Genomic DNA, 26,658 nt, shown 5'->3' with positions numbered 1-26,658 from the left:
TATTTCTAAATTTCCAACTCTGGGATCATTTAGAATATAAATAATATTGAATATATGTAAGTAACATTTCACTACAATTAAAATTTTTAAAAGGTTTGTGGATAAACATCTGTTTCTATAGCCCATCATAGTTATGCTCTACTAATCCATTTTTTTCCTTTTCCGTGAATTTTCACAATACAGTGAAAATGGGACTTGGGGATATGCCACAAGCATTGTGGGTGGCTGTGGTGTCTTTTCTTGCTTTAGTAATTAATACCTACATTCTCGAACTCTCTGTTTACTCTAGATGCCAGTGAAATTTGAGTTTTATCTGGAGACTATTCATTAGGATAGGTGTAAAAGTGTACTTGGCAAATCTTATGGGAACCAAATTAAGTTTTTTAGGTTTTACTTGGCAGGCTGACGGAATATGTACCAGAAGTGGTAGTGTTTATAGTGAGATAGAATTGAAATAGGAGAGGAAGAGTTTCATTCACTTTTGGAATCACAGAAGGATTGGATGGACCATTGTAGGTTTGTGGGTAGACATGAGGAGATTTGAATTGATGATGGTCTGATGGGCTTATTCTTATTTTTGAGAGTATTAATGATGCCTGGTTTTGTTTATTACCTAAAGAAGTAGTATATGTTTCTATAGTTTAAATGGATATTTTTGGTATTCTGTACTTCTCATTTTAAACATTTTTGATATTTTGTACATTTACTTTGTGGATTTAAAAAAATTCAACAATAATATTATGTATGTTTTCCTTACCACTATTAATATTACATTCTACTTTCTAATGCTAACTCATTTAGAAAACTATTTTTTCCCTAAACATCTTAAATGACTTTTTTTTTTCTTTTTCTGTTCTCTTTAAGCCATAAGGATGAGTTTACCATTATTCCTGTACTGGTTGGAGCTCTCAGTGAGACAAAAGAACAGGAATTCGGAAAACTCTTCAGTAAATATCTAGCGGATCCTAGTAATCTCTTTGTGGTTTCTTCTGATTTCTGCCATTGGGGTAAGTTCTAGATTTTAACATATCATGATAGATATTGTAGACTTGTGGTTAAAAGTATCTTTTCATTCTAAGCTCTGATTTTCAGTTCTTTCTCATTTTTCTTGGATGGTTTTACTTTTAGCAGCAGTGTTCAAATGTGAATACAAAGAAGTTTTTTGGTCACTTAAAAAAGATCAGGTTATAATAGTGAATTATGGGTACATTTCCAAAGGCGACTGGTTTAATTGGATTCACACTGTGAGGGCATCCTTTCTTAGTCACTTATGTTAGGGGGAGTTTAGATCTTTTAATACTATTTCTAGGTAGAGTGTATTTTATAGATTCTCTGAAGTTAGGTTTTTAGTGGATAAACACATGTTTTTTTTGAGAACATAGAAAATCACTGTGTGCCATGCCAGTCCTTTCCTACATTTCCTCTTTTTGTAATTATTATTATTATTATTATTTTCTGTTTTTCCCTTGGTGCTTAACTTTTGCCCACAGTTGCCCTCACTTTGGAGCTACCCTCCAAAGACTTGTAATACATTGGCTATCTTAGTAGTATGATTATCATTGGTAGTGATTTATAAGGGTAAGAATTCTTAAGTGAATTTTTTGATTAATGTGGATTAAAAGAGTAAGGATGCTTAATGAATAGGTCATAAAGGAAGTGAAACATCTGTGTATACTTCTTTTGGTAAACTTTGCTTTTTAGATTCTTTGGTTACAGTTTGCTCTCAATTTTCCAATACTGTTCCCATCTCTTCTGAGTAGAGGCCAGGGATGCTGCTAAACATCCTGCAATTCACAGGACAGCCCCTCATCAAAGAATTATCTGGCCCAAAATATCAGTAGTGCTGAGGCAGGGAAACTGTTTTAATGTGTGCAGATTACTGTGCTTACTTGCCACACCCCAAAAAAGCTGTCAGGGTTCTTTGAAAGCTAATTCTATTGTCTTGTTGGTGTATTATCCTTGGCAGAAGTTAATTTTTATGGATACAAAAATATTACTTAGATCTTAGGGCTAAATCAGTGCTTAAAAGGAGTTCCTTTTGTTTCTTCAGAATCTGAAATATAATAATAGTTGATTTTATGAACTAAGGAGTGTCATTGCTATAAAAAAGGGTTTTTTTTTTTTAAGTGTTGTAAATTTGCCTTAGTAACAAAGCGTATCCATATGTTTTGGAAATTAAATTCTTGAAACCATGCCCCCTCATCCTTCACTTTTAAGGCTTTTATGAGTCCTTTGATTTAAATGATTAATTTCCCTGATGGTGGTTCTTCAGCGTGTGAGCGTTCCCTCTGTGTGCAACCCTGACATAAATCCATGCAAAGCATCAACAGTACTTTATATTACTCCTTCTGTGCAATCATCTTTCTTACCTTATTAATGAAGAGACAGTCTGACCTATCAATCCTTTCTCACAATTCTGAATTAAGCAAACTCTACTTTACTTATTTAAGTATAATGGTTGAGAAAGAAAACTGAATTTTGTTTTACATTCTTTTTAGAATTTCAGAAAATTGGTTAGGTCTGTGGTTTTTCCTTAATTCTTGAAAATCTTGGTATTTAAATGGTAAGATAGGATTTTCAGATAATAATTACAAAAAGAAACTAAAAGTTTCCAAAGTTTGATAAATGGTAGCTGTGAGTATTATCCAGAGACTGAAAAATATTTTTATCTACATTTGTTGGTTAAGTAACAGTACTTTACCAAGTGTTCATTTTTTAATATCACATCTCTAACAGTAGTCATTAAGTGCTTACTTTGTACTTATGGAGGGTACATTGCTAATTCTTGCTAGGGAATTTGATGGGGGTTGGAGGGGAAAGGAAAGTTGTCACATGGATACTATTGTTAAATTGATTGTCTCCTTGCTGCCATAGTAATAATACTTGTAATTATTGTAAAGTAAGGTTCTTTTTCTATATTACATGCCTGTTGAAGTAATATGGATCATTGGTTAGTTGTGGGTTAAGTGTTTTAGATTCATGTTTCTCAAATTATATGTTAGTGTTATTGGAGCATCTTTGCTAAATTTGGAAGAATGCTATATATTCCCATCTCCAAAATCTAACTTTTCCACATGACAGTATGTAGTGTTTTCTTCTTTCTTTTTATACTATAGAGATTTATACTAAATCTGTACACAGGAAGGATTCAGTTCCTCAGTTATGCAGAGACCTTAAACAGTTCATTGAGTAAAGCTCTTAATATACTGTAATTTTCTAGATAGCTGATTCTTAAAGAAAAATCACTTAATTGATTATGGCACCTTTGACAAATTACTTGCTATGTACATTTGAAGTTTTCTTGGTTTTGTTGAATAATATTATATTGGATTACTAGCACTGATGGTATTTTTCATTTCTAGTGATTTGTTCTCATATTTGGTCTAACTTATCTGAAAAATAAAGTGAGAAGCTTGATAATAGAAACAGTTGGGAGAAAAATGAATTTTGTTTCATATTCTGCCTTGTTAACCTTGTATGTTTGACAATGTCTTGTTGCAAGAATGACTTTTTTCTTTTCTTTTTTTTTTTTTTTTTTACTTTAAAGATGTTCTTCTCTGAGATCCCATTATCCCATTTAGCTTTTACTTAGAATTGAAAAGAGACATTAGATAGAGAAAAGTAGAAAGATTAAAATACTCAAGTTTTCTTTTGGAGTCAGACAAGCTCAAGGGAGATATTGGAATCAGTATTCTATTATCCTTCCTTCTTTTGAAACCCTTATTCACGTTGCCCCAAAGGAAACCCTGCATTTCAATTCCTGCCTTCAGTCTTAAACGTAGGAAAATGCATTAGTCAGCCCTAATGCATTTCACCCTTCATACTATCCTGCTTCTAGCAGGAAGTAGAATAAGTGAAAGGACATTTGATGGTAGTATTTGATTTTTATCATGGTTCAGTAATGTCCAGATGCCCTGAGTACTTACTGTGTTCTACATCCTATAAGATGGCTCCATGTAAGATAATGTTGTCTGGACTTACTGTAATTATTTCTAATTAGTAACATTGTCATTCTGTTTTCCTGAGTTTCATTTTTGATCTCTCTATATACTGTTAATATCTGTTTCCCTGACCTCCCTGGAATTTGTATTTCCAAATTTAGATTATAGACAGCTTTCATTAACATAATTTTCAATTAACTTCTAAGAAGCTTCTAAATGAAACTGAACCTAACAGCAGTTGATTCTTTAAAAGTGGATTCATGTTTCTATTTGCTTTGCCTTTTTTTTTGGTTTTAAGTACAAATCAAATTTCAATAAATTTACTTAGCAAATATTTATGACATATTTTTTTGTTAAAATATGAATACAGTTTGCTACAGTTCCTTTGGCAATTTTGAATTTTTATCCATAAACTTACATTTATTTAGGTTTACATAATTTTTTTTATAAATATTTGCTGCTCATTAAAAATGACATTCTTTCCTGAATATTTATAAAATGTGTATCTTTATTCAAATTTCTTAAATATCTGTAAACAAGTAATTTTTCACACAGAGTCTTTTTCCTTTTTGTTAGTCTCTTGGGTATGAGGGTATTATTATTTTCTAAATACTTTAATTGGTTTGAGTGTAAATTAGCTAATTCCTAAAATATATCTTATTCAAGCCTTTCATGCATTTGTCTTAAGTATTTGTACATTCTGATTTCATTTATTCAGGTTTTTGATCTTTTGTAATTTTGAGAGAAGGCTAATACTTTTACATTATAACTAAGGCTATTAGAATGGAATGACTCATTTTGATTATGAAAATCATTACCTTATTTGATGCTGCTTAGATAGTATTTCATTTATGAAATGGATTTTTCCTTTGATAGTAATTTAAAATATGAGTGGCCCAATTTAGGTCCTTAATTTGGCCATAGAACTGTCAAATAATCTATCTCATAGGTTGTTGTGAGGTGTAACTGAAATATTTGAAAATGCTTTAAAATTAAACATAAAATGATAAAGTAAGTGTGTAACAGTGTAATTTCATTGGACTTATGTCTGAAAATTGTCTTATTCGCTGATCTTTTGGGGGATTATAGATCGTCTTTCCAAGCTCATTGTTTATTTCTGTAATCCAGTATATAACTTAATATGGAGGTATTTAATATCCCCCCTTCCCCCCCTTTTTTTGAGATACTTAAAAAGTAGTGTTGGTTCTTGTACCATTCATTGTTATGTTTGTCCTCATTATTTGATTGTTGTGTGTTAAAAAGACATCCCTGGAGGTTATTCTCCACACTCTGTGAATCCACTCATTAATCACCAGTCACCTTTGGAGATGGGAAAATTACTTACCTGTATTTCTTTTTCTCAGAAAGCGTGCTCTGGAATGGATTCACAAATGAGCTACCCTCCTTCCCTCAAAGAGTAAGGTTTCTGCTTTACAGGATTTTTTTCTTGGGTTATTTTTCCTCTCATCTTTTGAATTTGAAAAGAACTGAGGGAAGGCACCTGAAGAAACTACTGACATATTCACTAGGGGAGTTCCAAAGCTTGTGCTGCCCCTAGGGGCAGTATCAATGGCTCTTAAAGCTAGAAAGCTCACACTTGGAGTTGAAACAGGGGCTCAAAGAATCCATTTTCCCAGTGTACCTTCTGAAAGGATAAGTTTCAGGTAAGTAATTTTCTCTTACTATGTGATATGCTTTATTCATACTTATAAAAAATACACAAATTCCTTTCTCCAGGTACATAGCAACTATACTTGTTCACTGCTTTGATTCACAAAGCTTTACTGAATGTTAGAAATATAAAACTTGGAAAATAAAACATGCCTATATACTCATGAGTTACATTAAATCATCATTTATTTTAAGTCAACATAAATATTTAATAAGGATGTATTTATGATTAGTACCTTGTGCTAGTGCTATCATTTCCTTTATTTCTTATTAAATAAAATCTTGATAAACTTGTCTTTAGTAATAAGAAAAAAAAAGTTCTTTTGAACTTAAATTCCAGTGGGTTTTAACCAAAGTTGTGTGTATATGTGTGCATTCAGTACTTTAAAGTATTTCAAACATTCCATGTACTTTTCTGTTCTTTAGAAGCAATTTTTAAGTGAAAGTTACATGGAATCGTCTATATGAACAGGATGGCATTAAATATAGTTACGCTTTTCACTTACTATTAAGGCAGGCTTAACCAGCTTCAACCATTTGAAGCACCAGTTCTGAACTTTGGAATATGCATAGAAGACTTATGAATAGCAAATGGTCATCACAACGTTGTTGTACTTTTCTCTGCACCTGGGAGTAACATTCTTCAGACAATTATGTCCAAGACACAGGGCTTATTGACAGTAGCTAAAGCTAACAGTCATTTCCAGAAGCAGGGAACAGAAAATGTGTTAGCAATCCAAGGCAGTTCAGGTTCAAAGAATATACGTCTTGATTCCTCCAAGGGTATTACTGCTGCTCCAATGACAGCCAGTCAGATTTTTCTTGTCTCAGATCATCCATTTAAATTGTTCATTCACTTCACGAAATATTTTGAACCTCTTTTATCAAAAGAACTTTGAAATGGAAGTAGAAAATCAGTACCAATGAACTGAATAAGTTTGATATAAGAACTTAGATTTGGCTTTGAGCCTTTTGGGAGCCATGACAAACAGTAAAAATGATGTACAGAGCCTGCTGTGCCAAAACCAAAACAAAGCAAAAAAAAATGGTGTCATTTATATAGTTTTCATTATTAGGTAGGAAGAAGTATATGCAGTCTTTAGGAAAGCTATTACCTAACTCTAAATATTGACAGAAAATGTCTCATACATTTCATGTAGGGACATTGAGTGATGAATTGTCACTGTCATCTTTAAAGCCTTTTTAGTGCAAGGGGATGAGTGAAATACAGCTATGCCACCATGTAATAATGTACATTATTTACAAAATACATTTAATTTATATTCAGAAAGTAGAGACAGTCTCAAAATTTGACTGCTTCATTCTAGGTTATCATCAACTCCATATGATGCAATATTGATTTAATAATAGCTCTTGGGGAAGGGAGGGCAAGAATTGTCACATTGAATAATTGTATATACCGATTATATTTGAAAAGTTGCATTGTGTACGTCGAGGAAATGCAGTATATTTTAGAAAGGTGAACATCAAAGATGATCAACATCAAAAATGAGTAAACTGTTAAGTTCTATGATGTATGATTTTTCCCCAAAAAAGACCATAAAAAGAATTTTATAATTTAACAATACCCATTATTTATGAGGTAATACTTTTAGTAAAATGAACAGAAAACTTAGAAATTGTACTTATCCACCCAAAGAAATGCATCTCCTTAGATGTGAGGATAATGATTTGAATATTAGGACATTGTTCTAAACATGAAGTACAAGGCACATATTGTATGTATGTGATTGGTATAATGGAAAACCTTTAGAAATGCATTTTGGTGACTTTAAAAATTAGGAAATATAAAAAAATGAGTTTTTGAAAACATTAGAGAGATTAGTTTAGTTGTAACTGTAATACATCTCAGTTCAGTAACAGCCCATAATTAGTTATGAATATGTTTAACTTTTTTCATATGACTATAGGTAGAAAACAGGATTTATTTTCTAAACCTTTTGTTTTCTTGGTCTTTTTTTTTAAGCTTTTCCTACTGTACCCCCTCTGTTCTGTGGAGAACTGCTAAACATTGAATGTTCTGTGCTTGTACCTTAGAGAGATTTTATGTCAGGGTAGGACTATTTACTTTATTTATCTGTTTGTGTATCCTATTCACTTCACATAAGGCACACATATTTATCGTTTCCAAGTGGAAGGTTTTGCAAAAATGAGATTTAATTTTTTTTTCAAGGTCATAAAGATTACACAATTCACATGTATCTGTGAGCTACACATTTTTTTTTCCGTAATAGAAATCAGATCTTTGCATTTATACTGCAAAAGCTAAACTTTGAATGATTTGCTAAACTGAGATAGTTTTCTTAAACCAAGTTTTCTTGAGTCGTAATCTTTGAGTTTACATTATAGACTGATAAAATATGTTTAAAATCCTTCTAATTTTTTAAGCGGCTTTGTTTCCTTAATCTTTTGTGTTGCTGGTGACTTTAAAGTTCTGCGGTTTGAAATAGTGTTTAACATCATAAAACACTGTGGTGAAATATCATCTCTTTATTACCTTCCCAATATGCCTTTTTATTTTTATGTACAAGGGCTCCTGGGAATGATTCTCTCAGAGGCTTAAGCTATGCTTTGCCTTTCATGAGAACTGAAATTATTTGGTAAGCACTTGGTTTTTCTTAGCTTCTAATTTTTCCCTATTTTATTTTGTACATGATATTTGTTTCAAGGTCAAAGGTTCCGTTACAGTTACTATGATGAATCCCAGGGGGAGATTTATAGATCCATTGAACATCTAGATAAAATGGTAAGTCTTTCAGGTGTGGGGTTTTAATGCTGTAAGACTTTCGTTAATTTTAGATTAGTGATTCACGACTTAATATGTTGGAATATATAATGGACTGATAATTCTTTCCCTATCTTTCATTAGATGTGCAAAATGCAGTTTGCAATCTGTGGCTATTGATTATAAAAATCACTATTCTGCTAGTAGACATTTCCTTCATCTTAATTTTGCTTATTAAGAATATTTAAGAATAATTAGATATGGGTTTAAAATACTTTTCGGGGGAGAATCTTAATTTTAGGGGCAATAGGATACTAATGTTAGTATACGCTAATCAGCAAAACCAACCATAGAATACCTTGACTCTTATTCCTGTTTGTGGATGGCTACATAAAAATATGTTTTGACTTTCTGAACTGTGCTGTTATTTCTTACAACTTATTGAATGATTTAGTATAAATTTAGGTTTGATAGCAGGCCCAACCACTGTTGTGCAGTAATGCTGAAGGCTTTGTGAATTAGGCCCTAATAGAAACCTAAATTCTCGGGAGAAACTGTATGAAGACTTGAAGGCTAAATAACTTTCAATCTTAAAGCATTTGATTTAAAGTCTTTTCTTCTCCTAGTTACCACTTTTTTCCATCTAGTAATAATGCCATCATAGTCATAGGATGACGTAATGCAGGGATTCTAGTATACATGATAATTTACCAACTTTACGTATTGCCTGCTCTGCTAGAGGGATTAATGCAAATACTTAATTTTATTTTGATTTTCAAATTTTCAGGTATGTTTATTTTGAAATTACTTTTGATTTTTCTCATCACACTCCTTTACAGTCTCTCTGAGTGTTTTCAGTTTAATGAGATTAACAACTTTAAACACAATAAATTTGCACCATTAATGTTTTTCTTAAGTCTCCTGTAAATCAGATTGCTGTATATTTAATTGTAATTTTGTTTTGACTTTCATTTCTGGTTAATCTTGAACTTATTAAAATGTGAGGTTTAGATTTTTATGGCCTGCATCCTTTAATTATCTCTTTAAGAAGAGCTATTAAAAAGCTCAAGAAAACCAAATTACTTTGTTAGATGCAAATAATTTGCTTTGGTCTGTCCTCTTGTCCTTTTCTAATTTTATTTTTTTGCTTTTCTGGATTTTTCTTAAATGGAACTTCAATTTGTTTTAAATAGAGAGTTTTCAAATATGGTTGTGTTCTTACTTAGACAAGGAATACAGTAGAGGTTAATTCTACTGACATTTTCCTTGAAGTAGAATGGTAGTCGTAGTATTTGTTTTAGGCTTTAAAAAATCATACCAACCATCTTGGTATCTCCCCACATACAGAATATTAACTATAGCAAATCTATCACGGGTTTGCTTTGTGACCTTCAACAAATCACTTCAATTCTTCAGTTTTCAAGGCCCTCATATGTAAGATGAAAGAATTGAGCTGGATAATCTCTAAATTGTCTTTAAACTCTATCAGCCTGTAAGTTTGTGATCTGTTACAATCAACTTTACCAATGTGTGAAGCTTTATTCATATGTTTTAGTACAAGATCATTTAATCTAGAATAGGTAAAAAAAAAATTTGAAATTTTTTAGATTAAAAGATACTAAAATTCTAGTAAGTAATTTGGATCTGAAGCTTTAGGGTATATATATTGCATGGTATATTCTATAAAAGCCAAATGCAATGAATTCAAATTTAGCTTCTCATATTTTATCATATTTAAATTTAATTATTACTTTAAATTAATTATTGCTTAGTACTTTTTATCTTTAGAGGTTTGTTTGGATTTTAATTTAATGACCCTTCTTTTGACTTATCATCATTTCAGCGGTTTGTTTTTTTAACTTATAGTTCTACTCTTGTTTTTCTGAGGTGTAAGTTTTCATTTGCCTCAGAAAACTTTCCTGGTTCTGTCATTTATTTTCTTCATATAGCAAATGTTTAATGGGAATCAAGTATGTTCTGGTACTATGTAAAATATTGAAAATACGAAGAAAAAACAGGGCCCTATGGTTGAATAGACTTTCAAACAAGCCACTGTATAAAGATGTAAGAGATATTTGTGAGGTAGAATGAATAGGACTTTAGTAATTGATTAGCTCGGGGAGTGAAGGATTGTGGGATTTCTGCGTTCCATGCTTATATAGACGTTGTTATTCACTAACATAGGCAATGTAAGAGAGGTAGTTTTAAGAAGAAAAATGATGTGTTCAAATGTAGACATGGCATTTCTGGTTAAGTTTCGAACTGCACTGTTCAATACAGTGTTCTGTAGCCACTGGACATATTTTAACTTACCTTTGTTTTGGTCTTATGTTGTCATCCCAGAAGCCTTGTTTTTGACTTCCAGTTCTACTCTTATTTTTTTGAGTGCTTAAAATGCGGTTAATGTGAATTGGAAGATTTTATATGTGTAAAATGTACACTGAGTTTTGAATACTTACTGTGAACAAATTTTTTAACTTGATTGCGCAATGAAATGATAGTATCTTTGGATTGGCTTAAATATATTAAAGTTAATTTTACATCTTTCCTTTTTCCTTTTTTAATTGTGGCTAGTAGAAAATTTAAAATTACATATATGGCTTGCGTTATGTTTTTATTGAGCAGTGTTGGTCTGGAACGTGGAGGTAGGTCTGTAGGTCCGGATGTAGGTGAACTCTTTGAAGTCCTTGGTGTGTGAGTGGTAGATGGAAAAAATGATTATTAATGTCATTGCCTAAAAGAGAATATATAGAGTAAGAAGAAAAGAGAAGTTGAGTCAGAACCTTGGGACACAGCATCATTAAGCTGATGAGCATATGAGGAACCAACAGAAGAACTCAGCTTAGAGGAAGGCTGAGTATGCTTGAAAACACAGAGAGGAGAGCGCTTTCACAGAGGGAGGAAGAGCATCATGTGCGATAGAGAGGCAAATTAACTTAAGAGAGAATCTTAAGAGGAAGTTTCAGAAGAGGAAGTTTCAGAAGAGTAATTTGATTTTAGTTGGTAAATTGGAGTGAGGAAATGAAGATCTAGTGCCAAAAATGACTTTCACCAAGTTTGATAGTGACAGTAAATATCATCAGTATTGAATGTTAACTGGTTTGGGGACTGAGGAGATGAAGAAAAACATAGGCAAAGGAAGACTTTTTGAAAAATGGAAACAGATCAGCTTCAAAATTCCCAGTAACATTAGTCCCTAAATTTTAGGCCCTGGAGAGATTTGAAAATTATTATTTCAAAATTATATCAGCTGTACTGTATGATTGACAGTTTTGTTCTAGTTTACTTTCTCAACTTTTCTATTTTTCATTTAGGGAAGAATCTCTGTAAGTAGGTAAGGCTTGTGAGATATAAATAGGGGTATGTGTATAAAATTTTCCTTCTCATTCAAAGTACTTTCTATATGGTTAATTAAAATAAAGTCACGGAGTAAATAAAGTTTTCCTAGAGAGTGGTTTTTGGCATGTTTACACTAACTTTTATGAAAAAGTGATGCTATTTCCACTAAAAACAGGAAGAATTGTTCCAGGGAGGAACACACTTAGCCAGCTACTTGCTTTATATCTCCACTTGGATATCTAACAAACAGTGCAAACTAAATATACTCAAAACTGAATTCCTGATTTTCTCCCCACAAAACCTGTTTTACTCAGAGACTTTCTCATTTCAGTAATGGCAGCTCTATCCTTACAGTTTCCTAACTGCTCTTGTCTTCTTTAGATTCAAATAGCTTAAAGTAGGAACCACAACAATCCATTTTAAAGGATTAATTTATAAAACCTAAATTAGGTTATGCCACTCTTCTTCCCCATCCAGAAGGAAGCCGGTCTGTGTGGAAACTCTGGTCTCTTTACTGTTGCTTGAAAGTGTCAAGTATGTGCTGGCTTGGGGCTTTTGTTCTTCTTTGCACTGAACTCTTCCTTCAAGTCTTTTCTCAGGTCTCATCTTCCCAGTGGGACCTACCGCCCACCCTATCTAATTGTGCATCCTACACACCCCTTTCTCTAGCATTCTCAGTCCCCTTGCCCTGCCCCACTTTTTTTTTCTTTTTTGGTATGTGGAGGTATGTGTGTGCATAAATTAAATAATTTACTTATTTATTGCATTTTTGTCAGGATATTTGTTTTATTTACTGATGTATGCAGAGTGCCTAGAGTAGTAAGTAGAGCATAGAAACTTATCAAATGAATTAATGAGTATAGTCTTATGTGCATAATTCATTTCAAAAATGAATACCAAAATTGTAATAAGAAGAATGAAAAAGTAATTTATAATAAATAAATAGGTATTTAAGAATGGAAATGCCCAAGTACAACTATATTAGAAGACGTAATGAAGTAGTTAGATGCTTATGTATAGTATCATTTAATGCAAAATCTACAAATACACACTTATACAGGTATGTTGTATTTGTGACTCAGATCACTAAGTGGCATTACTGGTTGACTTGTTTTCTCAAAATGATGAGAAAGTTATAAACAAAACTATGTATAGTTTTCCTTCATTTTTCATGATATTTCCATTCCTGAAAATCAGCTGTATGGTAAAAGCATGCCAACATTGTTTTCTTTTTTATATAAAATTGTGTTATAGGACAGACAGTAGTGTGGCTCAGTGGCAGAGTTCTCGCCTGCTATGCCAGAGACCTGGGTTTGGTTCCCTGTGCCTGCCCATGTTAAGAAAAAAAAATTTTTTTTTGAGTATGTTACAGATATAAATTATAAGTAGGTTTTTCACTTACATGGACATGTGATAAGTCCTGTGAGACAGAGAACAATTCCTTGTGTGTGAGATTGCAGGACCAAATCCTTTAATCCAGGCAACCAGCATCCTTCAGCCCTCCCTTCTGAATCCCAAAAGCATCTTCTAGTTATTGGGACAACCAAAAAAATGTGCCCATGATGTTCCATCATGCACCTATGGTTAACAGTTGTTCTGCCACCTTACCCTACTTTATTTTTCTTCTCATAATCTAATAATAAAATAGATTACTGTGTAACATCTATTTGTTGATTTGTTTGGTGACCACCTCCTCCGTTAGGATGTAAACTTCATGAGGATAGGTATTTAGTCCATTTTGTGTCCCCTTGCCTGTCAGTGTGCATATCAACAAAAATATATATATATTTGTTGAATGAATGCACGAACAAAAGAACAGATGAATGAATGGAGAGGGGCTGAGGGATAAAGCTAGAGAATTTAGAATAGGCTGGAGAATTTAGAACAAGTTCAAAGGATTTTAAGTAGGGAAGTGATACAATGAGGTTTTATTTGGATGGAAGATCATGTGGCTGCCGTGTAACAGTTGGGTAGGAAGGAGGCCAGAAGAGTTATGTGGAGACCAGATATGTAGTTCAGGTGCGAAATAATGGTAATTTAGACAGTGGGTGGCGAGGTGATGGTGGAGGAGAGGGATAGAAGTGGATGTATTCAGTATATTTAGGAGATGAATTGATAATGGGATTTAGAGCTGGATTGAATTTGGGGGGTGAAGGAAGTGTCCAAGTTGACACTCTTCCTTTAGGTGGGAAGTACATGAAGAGAAGACTAGTTTGTTTTTGTTTTTGTTTTTTAATGAGCAGGAGATTATAAAGTCTATTAAGAATGCGTTATGGCGGGCCGCGGTGGCTCAGCGGGCAAAGTGCTTGCCTGCTATGCCGGAGGACCTCGGTTCGATTCCCGGCCCCAGCCCATGTAACGAAAACGGAGAAACAAAATACAATAAAACAAGAAAATGTTTAAAAGATGTTTCCCTTTCTTCCTCTCTTCCTTCCTTCTATCCTTCCTTCCTTCTCTCTGTCTTTCCTTTAAAAAAATTTATAAAAAAAAAAAAAAAAAGAATGCGTTATGTTTGCTGTAGCCTTTGAGATGTCCAGTGGGGATATTAATCAAGTAGACATTTGGATTTTCATTTTGCTGATTATTTTTGAGTGCCTCTGCTGTCCTCGACATTGGTAAAAATACTAGGGGCAGTGAACAAGTAGGCATGGCCTCTGCTCTCTTAGAACATTTATCCTAATGGGAGGAGATGTACATTAAGGAGCTATGTAAATTAATTTCGAGTGGTGATGTGTGCTATGCAGACAATACAGAAAGTACTTTGAGGTGGTAAATGGTCTGAAGCTACTTTGGATTGAGTGGTCAGAGAATGACGTCCCTGAAGAGGAACATCTCAGCTGTAATCTGAATAAGAGAGGCAAGCCAAGTGAAGATCAGAGGGAAGAGCATTTTAGGCAGAGAGAATTGCCAGTATAAAGACTAAGATGGGAAAGAGACTGGTGTCTTATGAGAAAAGAGAAAAGGCCAGTATTGCAGGAATATAATAGATAAGGGAAAGAGTGGTACAAGTTGTGGTAAGAGAGGTAGGCAGGGATCAGAAAATGTAGGGCTTTACACTTGAGGGTAAAGAAATTTTGATGTTAATACAATGAGAAGTTAAATGATGTAATTTACATGTTTTTAAAGGTCTCTGGTTATTGTGCAGAGAATGAATTCTAAAGTGGGAACAGTAGTAGCAATACAAGCTCTTTTTAAAAAAATATTTTTGTTGTAAACCATAACAGCAAACATACGAACATTCTTGACATACAAATATTCTACACATGGTATACAATCAGTGGCTCACAGTATCATCACATAGTTGTGTATTCATCACCATGATAATTTTTTTTCAACATTTGCATCTCTCCAGCAAAAGAAATAAAAAAGAAAAAACTCATACATACCATACCTCTTACCCCTCCTTCTCATTGATCACTAGTGTTTCAATGTTTGCAATTTATTTTTACATTTGTTTCCCCTATTATTTGTTTATTTTTATCCAGATTTTTACTCATTTGTCTATACCGTAGATAAAAGGAGCATCAAACACAAGGTTTTCATAATCACACAGTCACATTGCAAAAACTGTATCATTACACAATCATCTTCAAGAAACATGGCTACTGGAACACAGTTTCAGGTATTTCCCTCTAGCCACTCTAATACACCATAAACTTAAAAGGAGATACCTGTATAATGCATAAGAATAATCTCCAGGATAATGTCTTAACTCTGTTTAAAATCTCTCAGCCACTGACACTTTACTTTATCTCATTTCTCTTTTCCCCCTTTTGGTTGAGAAGGTTTTCTCAATCCCTTGATGCCAAGGTCAGCTTATCCCAGGATTTCTGTCCCATGTTGCCAGGGACGTTTACAGCCTTGGGAGTTATGACCTACATAGAGAAGGGGAGGGCAGTGAGTTCACTCTTGTGCCTAATTTTAAGTAAGCTTGACAGTAGTTCAGGGCAGAGATAATAGTGGCTTGGTCTGGAGTGGTGATAGTGAAGATGGAAAGAAAGTGTATAGATTTGAGATTTCTTTCAGAAAGAGTCACCAGGACTACCTAATGAGTTGGACTTACTGGTTTGGAGCTAGTGAAGTGGTCTGGCGTGGAAATCTAAGTTTAGAGCTTTCAACATATAGATGATAATTAAAACTAGGACAGAGATGATCAGCTAGCTAGGTGGACCTTGCTTTCTTACCTGGAGGCAGAGTAAAAAGAATAAACTACCTATTGGCATCATTTTCAAAACTTCTGAAGTTGTCTTTTCTGCTAGCTTCTAAGTTTTTGAAGCTAGAAATCTTTAATTAAAAGAACAGTAAGGTATATATATATCCAATGTTACTGTAGTCTCTTATCAATAGAAACATTGTATTCAGGTGGACTTCTAAATCTGCATCTTATTTACCTTATTTTAAATTTGTAGAACATAACTTAAAAAATTATTTAAATAGCCTTCAATACCATTTGAGTAAATATAGCGTATTTGCCTTATGTTAATGATTGAATATTGAATAAATAATGAATTTAAATTTTGATAAAACACTTGACTTGGAGTTGATTTTGTGGTCCATTTATTGAAACATTTGTATATATAGAATTTTTAAGTGGTTTGTAAATGTTCAATTATTTTATTATTATGCTGATCATTCAATTTATAACTCAGTTTCAAGAGTTAGAATAATTGGACAAAATAATAAGAATGGCTGGTTCTGCACATGTACTCATGTGTGTGTATGTATGTATGAATACCTATATTTGAAGATGTATAAACACACTTAGGCAGATGATTAAATAATATGTTGTTTTAATCGATTTATATAATCAGATGGTGAATATTTTTTGCATGTTCCTTTTCTAAGAGGCCATTTGATGTTATAAATAATTTTATTCACTTGGGAACCAATATCTTACTTTCTGTATGCAACCTTTCCATAGTTAGAGGATTTTCTGTATAAGCATTACAAAAATATTAGTAATCCTGAATTGTTAAGGTAGGTACACATTTTGAAAATGAAGAGATTATTTTTAATTATAAAAGTTTGGATTTAATCTGTTCAGAATTAGTGTGTTAATTACATTTGGTCCGTTTTTGTTATCAGAAAAGTCTTATTAACTGTAGATGCTGGAAAATAAATAAAACTGCTTCTAGGTTCCAACAGCAAAAGAAAAATAGCTATTCTATGGCAAAATATTTATATCTTTAACATTTGTATATTTGGAAATTATAAGAAAAAGTACACAAAGAAAAATATATGCAAAGACAAACTGAAAAATTGTCTTGGGATATTATCAACTGTCAGCTAGAGAACACTTTTTCTTTTATAATCAGCACTCTGCAATTTCAGTAATTGCAGTTACCAAATTGGGATGTATTTTTAAGACTTTTTTTTTGAACTTTAGATTATTTGAAGTATTAGCCATGCATTTAAATGAATAATTTATAAATATTACGTGCTATCATATTTTATCATTTTTTTTCTGCACCCCTCTTTTGGGTATAGACCAGTGTTTCATTAAGTACATTGACAAATTGTTTAAGATTTGGCAGAAAGAATCTGAAAATGCCACTATAGTCAACCATTTTAGTCATTGTAGTTATCCATTATAATTTCATTTCCCTCCAGATTTCTATTCAATTTGTATTACAGTTGCTTTTCTTTTCTTCATATTTGTCAACTCATATATGTTTCTCTTTAACTTGGGCTAATAGCTTCTTTAGTTGTCTTTAGTAGGTTTTTATCTTTACCTATAAGGTAGTCCTTAATTAGTGCATTGCTTCTTAGCACTGCTATCTTTAGGCTGATTTTTTTGTTTTCCAGAAAAGTTTCTTTTACTGTAAGATTTTATCTTAACATCTCTGAGATACACCAGAATATTTCCTTTACCCACCCTGCCTCCCTAAATGTATAATCCATCTCTCCAACATAAATATGTATCCTTACTTTAAAAAGTGAGGCTAAAACACAATTCTAATGGTTCAGTAATATTGTAATTAATTATGTGGTCATAAAAGACATGAATCTAGTTCTTAATTCTCAAAGGCCTCTAAAAATGTTTTGCTACTCCTTTCCATTTGATTCTTTGGGGAGGGATTTACTTCTGGGGGTAGTTTTAAAATAGCTGTTTTATTATCTGTAGTAGATGTATTTGTTTTTAAAAGAAAGATATTCACTCAAATTTGTTTCTCAAATTTGAAACTCTGTTAGTTAAAACTGCATATTCAGTTTAGGATTGCCACTTAAGATTTAACATCAAAGTTTTCTCTCATTATTTAGGAGTCAGTACCCTAAAAGATTTCTTCTCCAAAGGTAGGAGAAGTGGGCTTTCAGTTTGAGAATTTCTTTCTGAAGCTGCTAAATTCTCAGAAACCTAGATTGAGATGGATAGGCTTTTGGTGCATAAAATGCTTTATATCTTACAACTGCTTCATAGTCTATTAAGTTCCTGAGAATAACCAAATTCTCAATATACTTAGGCCATAGGCAAGGTTTCCATTTCCTTAACTTTAAACTCACTGATCATCTCTGTCAATATTACTAAGGGATAGAAAAGTTAATTAGGCATATTTGGGGAAGGATTTTCTTTTCCTTCTTATTGAAATCTTGGTAATAGTAATTTTACAGTTAGCATCAAAACATGATTATATATAAGAGCAAATTTGTTCTGTATTAGCTAGCAAATGGATGTCCCATTCTCCCGTTTTATGATCATTACTGGTTTTGTTTGCATACGTAATGAATTTGAAAATTGGAGTTCACCCATGAGGAAAGCCTTCATTTCTTTCCTTCTCTCTTTGTAAAAAAAGGCATACCTCTTCCACATTTGTTAGAGAATTGAGCATTGTGGATGTGATTCTTGTTCTAGTAGGTAAATAGCACACTTTAGGGAACTAAAGTTTTAACAAATTAATCTTTTAATTCCATCATTTGAATTTTTTTATTTCCCCTTTTGTAATTTAACCAATGTATCCTTATTTTGAACTCTTTATTGAGTGGTGTCTTGTCTACATTCATATCTTTATATTTTTATATATAAAAGTTTTTTGGCCACTTAGTTTGACTTCTTTAATTTGTCCTCTACAAATGTAATCATAAGTGTTCTTCTCTTTGCATTTTTCATTGTATGTTAGTTTGTAAATATGATGTTTGTTCAGAATGTGCTTTGAAATTTTAGTAGTAAAAAGTACATTGGGGCGAGCTACAGTGGCTCAGCAGATAGAGTTCTCATCTGCCATGCCGAGACCCGGGTTTGATTTCTGGTCCCTGCCCATGCCAGAAAAAAAAAAAAGGACATTAGGAACTTCACTGTCATATAATTTATTAATGAGTAGAATTCTGTTTGAGGTAAGCTGCCCCAGACTTCAATCAGGAGCTTTAAAAGTTCTCTTTTAGAAATTTATACCAGTGTTAATTTATAGCTATGTGAGGGTGTTCACAGACTTGTTAGTATGATTTCTATTCTACTGTAGTAAAGCAGAGTAGTCAGTGAGCCTAGAATCGGATGTTTAGAGGCAAGATTTGATGCTACATTTCATCATCTTTGGGGAGTTTGATCTTGCTTTATCTATATGTTTATAGAAAAGGTTTGTTATTCCATCTCTGTATTTTTCTTGGTTTAGAAATATATTGTGATTTATTTGCATTGCATTTATATTGTTAGTCTTAGGCTTAACTTTTCAGTTCATTTGTGTTTTTCTGCGCTTAAATCAAATGTCACTGGAGAATGTTGACCTGAAACCTGAATGGCAGGGGAAACAAACAGCATTAAAAATTGGTTGTGTATAAATCTGAGAGAGGCTAATTGTTATGCAAGTGAATGGAAGTTGTTTATACACACACATGCCTATCATTCAGATATATTTTGTGGTGAAATGTGGTACTGTTTATGAAGGAGTTGAATATTCTGGTGAGAAAAGGTTATTTTAAAATTAAATATCGATCCTGCCACTGCAAATTTTGCATGTCACCTAGTGATTACTATCATTTTTCAGATTGCTTTTTTGTACTCGGTGTTCATGTGATTACTTAGGTGCATTTACATTGTGCTTATTTTGTTAAAATACATGAAATACAATAAAACACACACAGAATATACCAGTTAAATCTCCGGTTAACCACTATTTACATTTCTCCCAGAGGATGGTAATCCAGTTTATTGAAAACAAGCGTAAAGAGTTTTATCTGAATAAGAAAATTAGGTAAGGTAGTTAGTGAATGAATTAGTTAGAATCAATGATTATTTGCCTGATTCAGATGAGTTAAATATTAATTATGAATGTATATTAATTAATTATGAATGTATTATTTATAAACATTGGAGAGTACAGAATTTAGTATAAATAAATGTTCAAGATACAGTGATCATTTTAACAGTAGTTAAAAAAATTTTATTCTAAACTAAAATCTTGAAAATAAGATATTCTGATATCAAGGGAAAAGGAGATAAAAAGCTTTTCATTTTTAAATTTGTTCATAAAAGAGCTGTGTTTCCCTAAACTTTATCAATCTTTCATGAGCTTTAAATTAATTTAAAAATGTTACCTATATTCTTAGTTTGTGGTATTTTCTTTTTATGAGATACGTAGATAATTGCTGATAATTTGAAATACCTTGCACACTTTTGATATTTAAGTATATGTTATGGTAATATTTAAATTACAGTCAGCTCTAAATTATTCATGTCAGTGGCAGGGAAAAAGATCATAGATATGGGGAAAACAGCAATAAATCAGAAATTTAAATTTCATATGAAGATTTTATCAGATTCACTTTTGTGAATATTATTATATAAGGAAAATATAAAATTGTAGAATGTTTGAGGACTGTGAGCTGAATGATAGCTGGTGGAGGTATGTATGTAGAAACATACTAGGTCAGAGAAAAGTAAGCTGTTTTCTGTTTGTCAATGAAGCATATATATCATTGAGAGTTGACGATAATGAGATTATCTATGACAAATGAGTATGTTATTTCACATGATTTATGTAATATATTGTCTTTGCCTCCTCTTAATTGAAAAAATAATGTTTATTTCTCAATAACTTTTGAAAATGTAATTAGGAAGAAAGACATTGTATCTCTTTTGCTTTTTTTTTTTTCATTTTCTTTTCTTCTTCTCTCCACCCTCCCTCCTTTTTTTTTTAGGGCATGAGTATTATAGAACAATTAGACCCTGTATCTTTTAGCAATTACTTGAAGAAATACCATAATACAATATGTGGAAGACATCCCATTGGGGTGTTATTAAATGTGAGTATACTTATGGACCCTGAATTATAACATTTGATCTTGTGATGTTTCCTGTTGCCATCTGTGATACCTTATTATTATTGGTTTTATGTACATATAGTCAATTTTATTTCAAATCCACCTGTAAGATAATATGGATTTCCATTGTTCTGGTTACTTAAAGTTATTTATTACTGGAATGCAGGTTAGTATTTTTTGTTAAATACAGCAAGTTATTTAGTAGAATACAGACCCATAATTTCATTTGATACAGCCAGTTTTAGTGTGCTCTTTACAAATATAAATCAAAGTGACTTTTCAGGAGATACGATTTTATTGAATTTTTTGGTTTTATTTAGTTTTAGACTGTAATAAAGAAATGAAAGGTTCTGACCTTGAACTTTAGAAGTTCATAATTTAATGAAGAAAGACAGAAAACATGTATATTTTTTCCTCTATAGATAATATTTATTTCATTTGAAGAAGAAAAAGAGGCAGAAGTTTCGATCAGCTGGATTTTAGAAAGGAATTTAGCATTATTTTTTCCCTTAATAAAATGCAAAGAAAATGTGAGACTCTAAGAAAGATGAGAGAAAGTACATACTCAGAAATGGGAACAAGAATTAACAGTGGGCTCATTTGGTTGGAGAGGTAGAGGAGTAATGGAGAAGGTAATATAATCCAGAATAGTCTAGGCTAGGTCATTGAAGTCCATCATTTTAATGTGAGTTCAAGGTTAATACATTATAGATCTTTAGGACGAGCTTTGTCTTAAACAATATTGATTGACAGAAGACAAGCCTATCAACGGCTTGAACTAAGCTTCACTAACTTCCTAAAGTTTGAATTGAGCCAAATACAATTTTTCTGAAATTGATAGTGAACTAATCCAAAATTAAACATTTAGATTCCTCCTATAACATTTTAAATTTAAATGAAGTCAGACCAAAGACTCCCATTTAGCAAGATAGAAGTGGCCAAGATTTGGTTTAGAGACTAGAGAACAGTATTATAGTTTTTAAAAAAACGTGGGCTTACTAAATACAGGGAGAGATAGAGTAAAAGAGGACTGATATTTAATTATCAAAAACTTAGGTTAGGAGAGGTTCTTTGAGAACCTTTGAGGTTCTCTCTCTTTCTCTTCTATTAATGTGAATGACAGCATGACAGTAAGAGAAATTCAAGAAATGAATGAAAAGATGAGTGAAAGGTGGTAGGAGAGATGTAAATTTCTTCCGTGGAAGTTTGAGTTAAGCCAGTAGCACACTGAGAGAGCGCTCATACTTATGTCTTACTGTGTGTCATTATCATTTTTTTTTTCTAGGCTATCACAGAGCTCCAGAAGAACGGGATGAATATGAGCTTTTCCTTTTTGAATTATGCCCAGTCAAGCCAGTGTAGAAACTGGCAAGACAGTTCAGTGAGTTATGCAGCTGGAGCACTCACAGTCCACTGAAGCTCTGAACCCTCAGGGATGCCACCTGCACATACTCATACTCTGTCTGCGTCCCAGCCTAGTCCTTACAAAGACCCTGTTCCTGGTTTTGGGGGATTCTGAAACCTCAAACTAATAGAACTTTCTTCTCTTCTTTTCTAGTAGGTGTAGTCCTTCCTTAATTTCAATTCATTAAAAAATGCTTTATTGTTTAGGGCAGTGGAAGGAAGGCAGGCATCAAAATATGATAAAAAAAAAAAAGATGATAATATAAAGGCCCAGTTGTGGCAGACAGTTTTTTGAAAGTAACATGTAAAGCATTTACCATATCCTAAATTTGCACTCTTTGCAGACTTGTGCACATATATTCCGCTTTCAGAATAGTTTTGCAAATTGTACACAAACAAAGAAGGGTGGAAGCTTTTTAATAAAGAAATTGCATTTATAAATGATCTGTATTAGATTATAATAAATCTCCAGTTATAGACAATTACTACCCGTGTTGTACAACAGATACCTTCTATTTTAGTTGCTAATAAAGGGCTACACAACTCAAAATAGTCTGATTTAAACTTATTGCTCTGTGGTATATATGAAAATTGTTTTTTTATTAATTCCATCTCAGAATTTTTATGTTCAAAATGGTAAACCTCAGATCTTATGTAAAAATATTTTAGGATGTAGTTTATATTTTACATATTTATGTGATTTTATTATCACAGAAATTAGAATCATAATTTTAAAGTTAGTTTTTAAAATTACATAGTTTTTCTTTTTGTGTGTGACATCCCTTTGTGTCAAATACTATATTGTAATAGAATATAAATTTAAGATTGGAGATTGGTGAAAGAACAGAGATGTAGTCCTTTACTGTCAAAGTTCCTGTTTAACAGACAGTAGACTGCAAATGAGGAAACACTGAAGAGTGTTGCAATGCAGACCATGCACTGCTCTTCTTTTCCAGTACTTTAAGCAATTTACCATTTTACTTGAATTTTTAGCAAGAAATTAACAACAACCAAAAAGAAAACAACCAACAACAAAACCCAACAACACTGGATTTTCTTATAGCTCTAAAAATTTTTGTCATGATTTTTGGTGAGGCTCTTCCAACTAAAATAATGGTATGGTGTTGTATTACTTTCTTTCTTAAGCATAGACCATTTCTAACCATTTTGGCAAAAAGATAATTTTAATTTATTTTATTAATGATTGGCCTTCATGCATGTACTAGATTATACCTATTATAACCTAATACTGTGGGTATCTATATTACATTGGAGAGCATTTATATCTTTAGTGTTATACCAGAATAGCACAACTTTTAGATGCCTTGCACCAATTTTATTTAAAGATTTGCATTTCTTATTTATTAAATATCAATTTTCTATACTTAAGAATTGAAATAAAACAGTATTACCTTTCAGATTCAAAATTAGCTGTCTATATATATATGTAGAAATTATACTCTTACACAAAGTAATTTATTTCCCATTATTTAGATATATTTTTGAGTACTATGGATATTTATTCCTTGTTTTATAGACTAAAAATTTCAAAATTGACTTGAGTAAATTGAATTTTAAAAATATTGTCTGAGTATAAAACTAATACATGATTATTATAGAAAATTTGGTATATACTGAAAAGTATAAGGAGAAAAAATTATCTGCATTCTCACTACCCAGATATAACACTGTTAATATTTTGCTGTGTTTCCTTTCAGCCTTTGTCTATGCTATTTATATGTATGAGAGTGTGTATGTTTGTGTGTGTGATTAATAACAAAATTTGAGATTATACTGACCATACAAATGTGTACCCTGCATTTTATAACTTCACATTATCTTATAAGCACTTCCCCGTAACTTTGAAAATGTGATTTCTTTTAAGTGGCTGCCTAATATTCCATTGTGTAAATATATCATGATTTAGCCAGTCTTTCTTTGGATATTAGGTTGTTTCTAATTTTTCACAATTATAAATAATAGTGGGATGGGCATTCTTGTATATAAAATTTGAACTCTATATTAGACTAGTTCTTTAGTTTATATTCATGGAAATGGGACTATTGGCTTACTGGCAAGAACTTTTTAAGCTATTTAAAATATTGCCAGTTTACCCTTAAGGAAGATTGTAACAAATTAGCAATGTGTGAGCACCCAAAATACTGCACCTTCACCAGTATTATTTTTTAATTTTTAACAATTTGTTAAGCAGTTTAATTGGTTGTTCATCATCCTATAAGCATTACTTTACAATGAATTATATTTTCCTTTTGTATTTTGCAGTTGATTGATTTTTTAAAGACAAGAAGTTGCCTAAGTTGAGTGGATTGTAGCCCTGGGAGTATGTTTATGGTACTTTAAAAATTCTAGAATATTCGACATCACCCCACCTTTTCTTAGAATATAGGCATATTTTTCATATCAAGTCATGAAGTAGAAAGAGTTCTGAACCGATAGTTGAGTTGTTGGGCTTTAGTTCTGTCTTTCCCACTAATTCTCTCTCTGTCCTTAGGTATTTCCTGTCACATGGAAATTTTCTTATCTGTTAAATGTAAAATGTATAAAATCTCTCAAGCACCTTCCAGTTTCCAAATACTTTGATGTTATGACTGCTTTTTAGAGATTTTGGTGTCACTCACTTATGTTAAGAAGCTACATGATTGAATTAGAATACAGTATTATGTGTTGATTTTAGCTCTACATACATAAAAAGGCAAGTTTTGTTTTTAACACAAAAGGGAAATTAACTTGCATTATTTAATGCAATTAATATTACCTAAATTGTTGAACTTAAGCTTTTCTACTTTAAGTGCCTTTAAAAGTGTTTTGTATTTGGAATCTAAAATGTAAAGGTTATTACTATGTAGTTCTATAGAGTTGCTTCTTTTATATACATTTTAAGTTATTTGCAGCAACTTTTTTTACCTTAGATTGCACAGAACAGCATTTCATGGATTCTTCGCTCTTCTACTGAGTGAGTCCTTGAGAAATGTATGCTAAAGATTAGCTCAGTTAGCAGGTAAGTAATGCTCTGTTTTGGGTGGGCAACACATCTCATACAGAAGTAGGATAGAGGACTATTCTGATGTTCCAGTGTTTATATTTGGATATTCCAATAGGGATGATCAGTATCCTGAGCTAGTTAATGGTTATTTTTACAGATCTCAAATTTTATTTTGATAGCAAGTAGTTTATTCTCCTAAGTTAAATTTTGGCAAACGTTTTCTGCAAAGGGCCAGATAGTAAATATTTTAAGCTTTGCAAGTCTTATGGTCTCTGTCACAACTATTCAGTTTTGCCTTATTTCCGTGGTGGCATGAAAACAGCCACAGGCAGTGTATAAATTTGTGAGTGTAGGTTTGTTCCAGTAAAATTTTATTTACGCAGTTTGTTTTCCCCAGTCCAAGATGATGTAGTTCACTTGTAGTTCAAATTATTGGCTAATAATTTAAACTGCAACCTGTTACTTTCAGTTTCTATCACCCCACCCTCTCTTCATTTGATGTGGTCTGATTGGCTGGGTTTGATTGCTATTTAGGCTTTTAATGGGAAGCTGGAAGTGGGAATGGAAACCAGGTACTATTAGAAACTAGTGTTAAAGTGCCTTGAAGGCCTTTTATGTGCTTGAGACCATTGGAAAGTTTGCTTTTCTGCCATGAATTAATCACATAAGTGATCAGTGGAGGCTTTGATCAGTTGTTGCAAATTCTATAAATTAAGTGCTTGGCTACCTAAATGGTAGTAGACAGTGGATTAGATGAACCTTTTGGAAATTTACCTGAATATTCTAGGACACTAGACCATTTTTTTTTTAAACAAAGATTATGAAGTGTGAGACTTTATTTTGCCATGTAAGGACTTTTGAAAAAATGTTTACCATCTTCCATCACCATCACTTTATTTAAACATGACAGCTCTTCCCCTAGTATTTAGGAAGGGTATACATGAACTCAGAATAAAAGCTATTTATCTTGAATAACTCCAATTTGATTTTTAAAAATTTTGTGCTGTTCTTTCCTCATTTCTGCTGGATCATTGAAAACTTCATCAAAGAAATAATACCAGTTCACAAACTGGCCTTTGGGAAGCGCTGTGATACAGTTGTGAAAGAACTAATGTACTTATAAACTATTATTAATTAAGAGATGTACTAAACCACATGCACTCTGCCATTCAGATTGAAACTTCTTTTAGATTAAGACTTTTAAATTGTTAAATTTTAAGTACCATATTAAGAGAAGCACTATGAATTATAGTTTGCATAGGGAGGCAACCAGAATGTTGAAAGGCCTAGTTATTTGGAGG

At 32.3% G+C, this 26,658-nt stretch overlaps 1 protein-coding gene across 7 annotated transcripts in view; it reads left to right on the top strand.

The window, feature by feature from the left end:
- MEMO1 (mediator of cell motility 1) overlaps positions 1-26,658 on the top strand; it is a 164,382-nt gene that overhangs the window by 130,095 nt on the left and 7,629 nt on the right. For 4 of the 7 annotated variants that reach the window (XM_077134991.1, XM_077134987.1, XM_077134986.1 and 1 more), the window contains 4 exons: positions 865-1,007; positions 8,303-8,379; positions 20,827-20,931; positions 22,235-22,903. In XM_077134991.1, coding sequence (XP_076991106.1) covers positions 865-1,007; positions 8,303-8,379; positions 20,827-20,931; positions 22,235-22,366 — 457 coding nt within the window. In that variant the 3' untranslated portion in view covers positions 22,367-22,903. Of the gene's footprint in view, positions 1-864; positions 1,008-8,302; positions 8,380-20,826; positions 20,932-22,234; positions 25,373-26,658 lie in introns of those variants that run through there. The other 3 variants (XM_077134989.1, XM_077134990.1, XR_013164569.1) reach the window with 2 other exon arrangements.

The sequence above is a fragment of the Tamandua tetradactyla genome, chromosome 17 (assembly GCF_023851605.1).
Source record: "Tamandua tetradactyla isolate mTamTet1 chromosome 17, mTamTet1.pri, whole genome shotgun sequence".
Classification (NCBI taxonomy): domain Eukaryota; kingdom Metazoa; phylum Chordata; class Mammalia; order Pilosa; family Myrmecophagidae; genus Tamandua; species Tamandua tetradactyla.
Note: the sequence above shows the minus strand (reverse complement) of the source record. Positions and strands in the feature narration are given on the sequence as shown.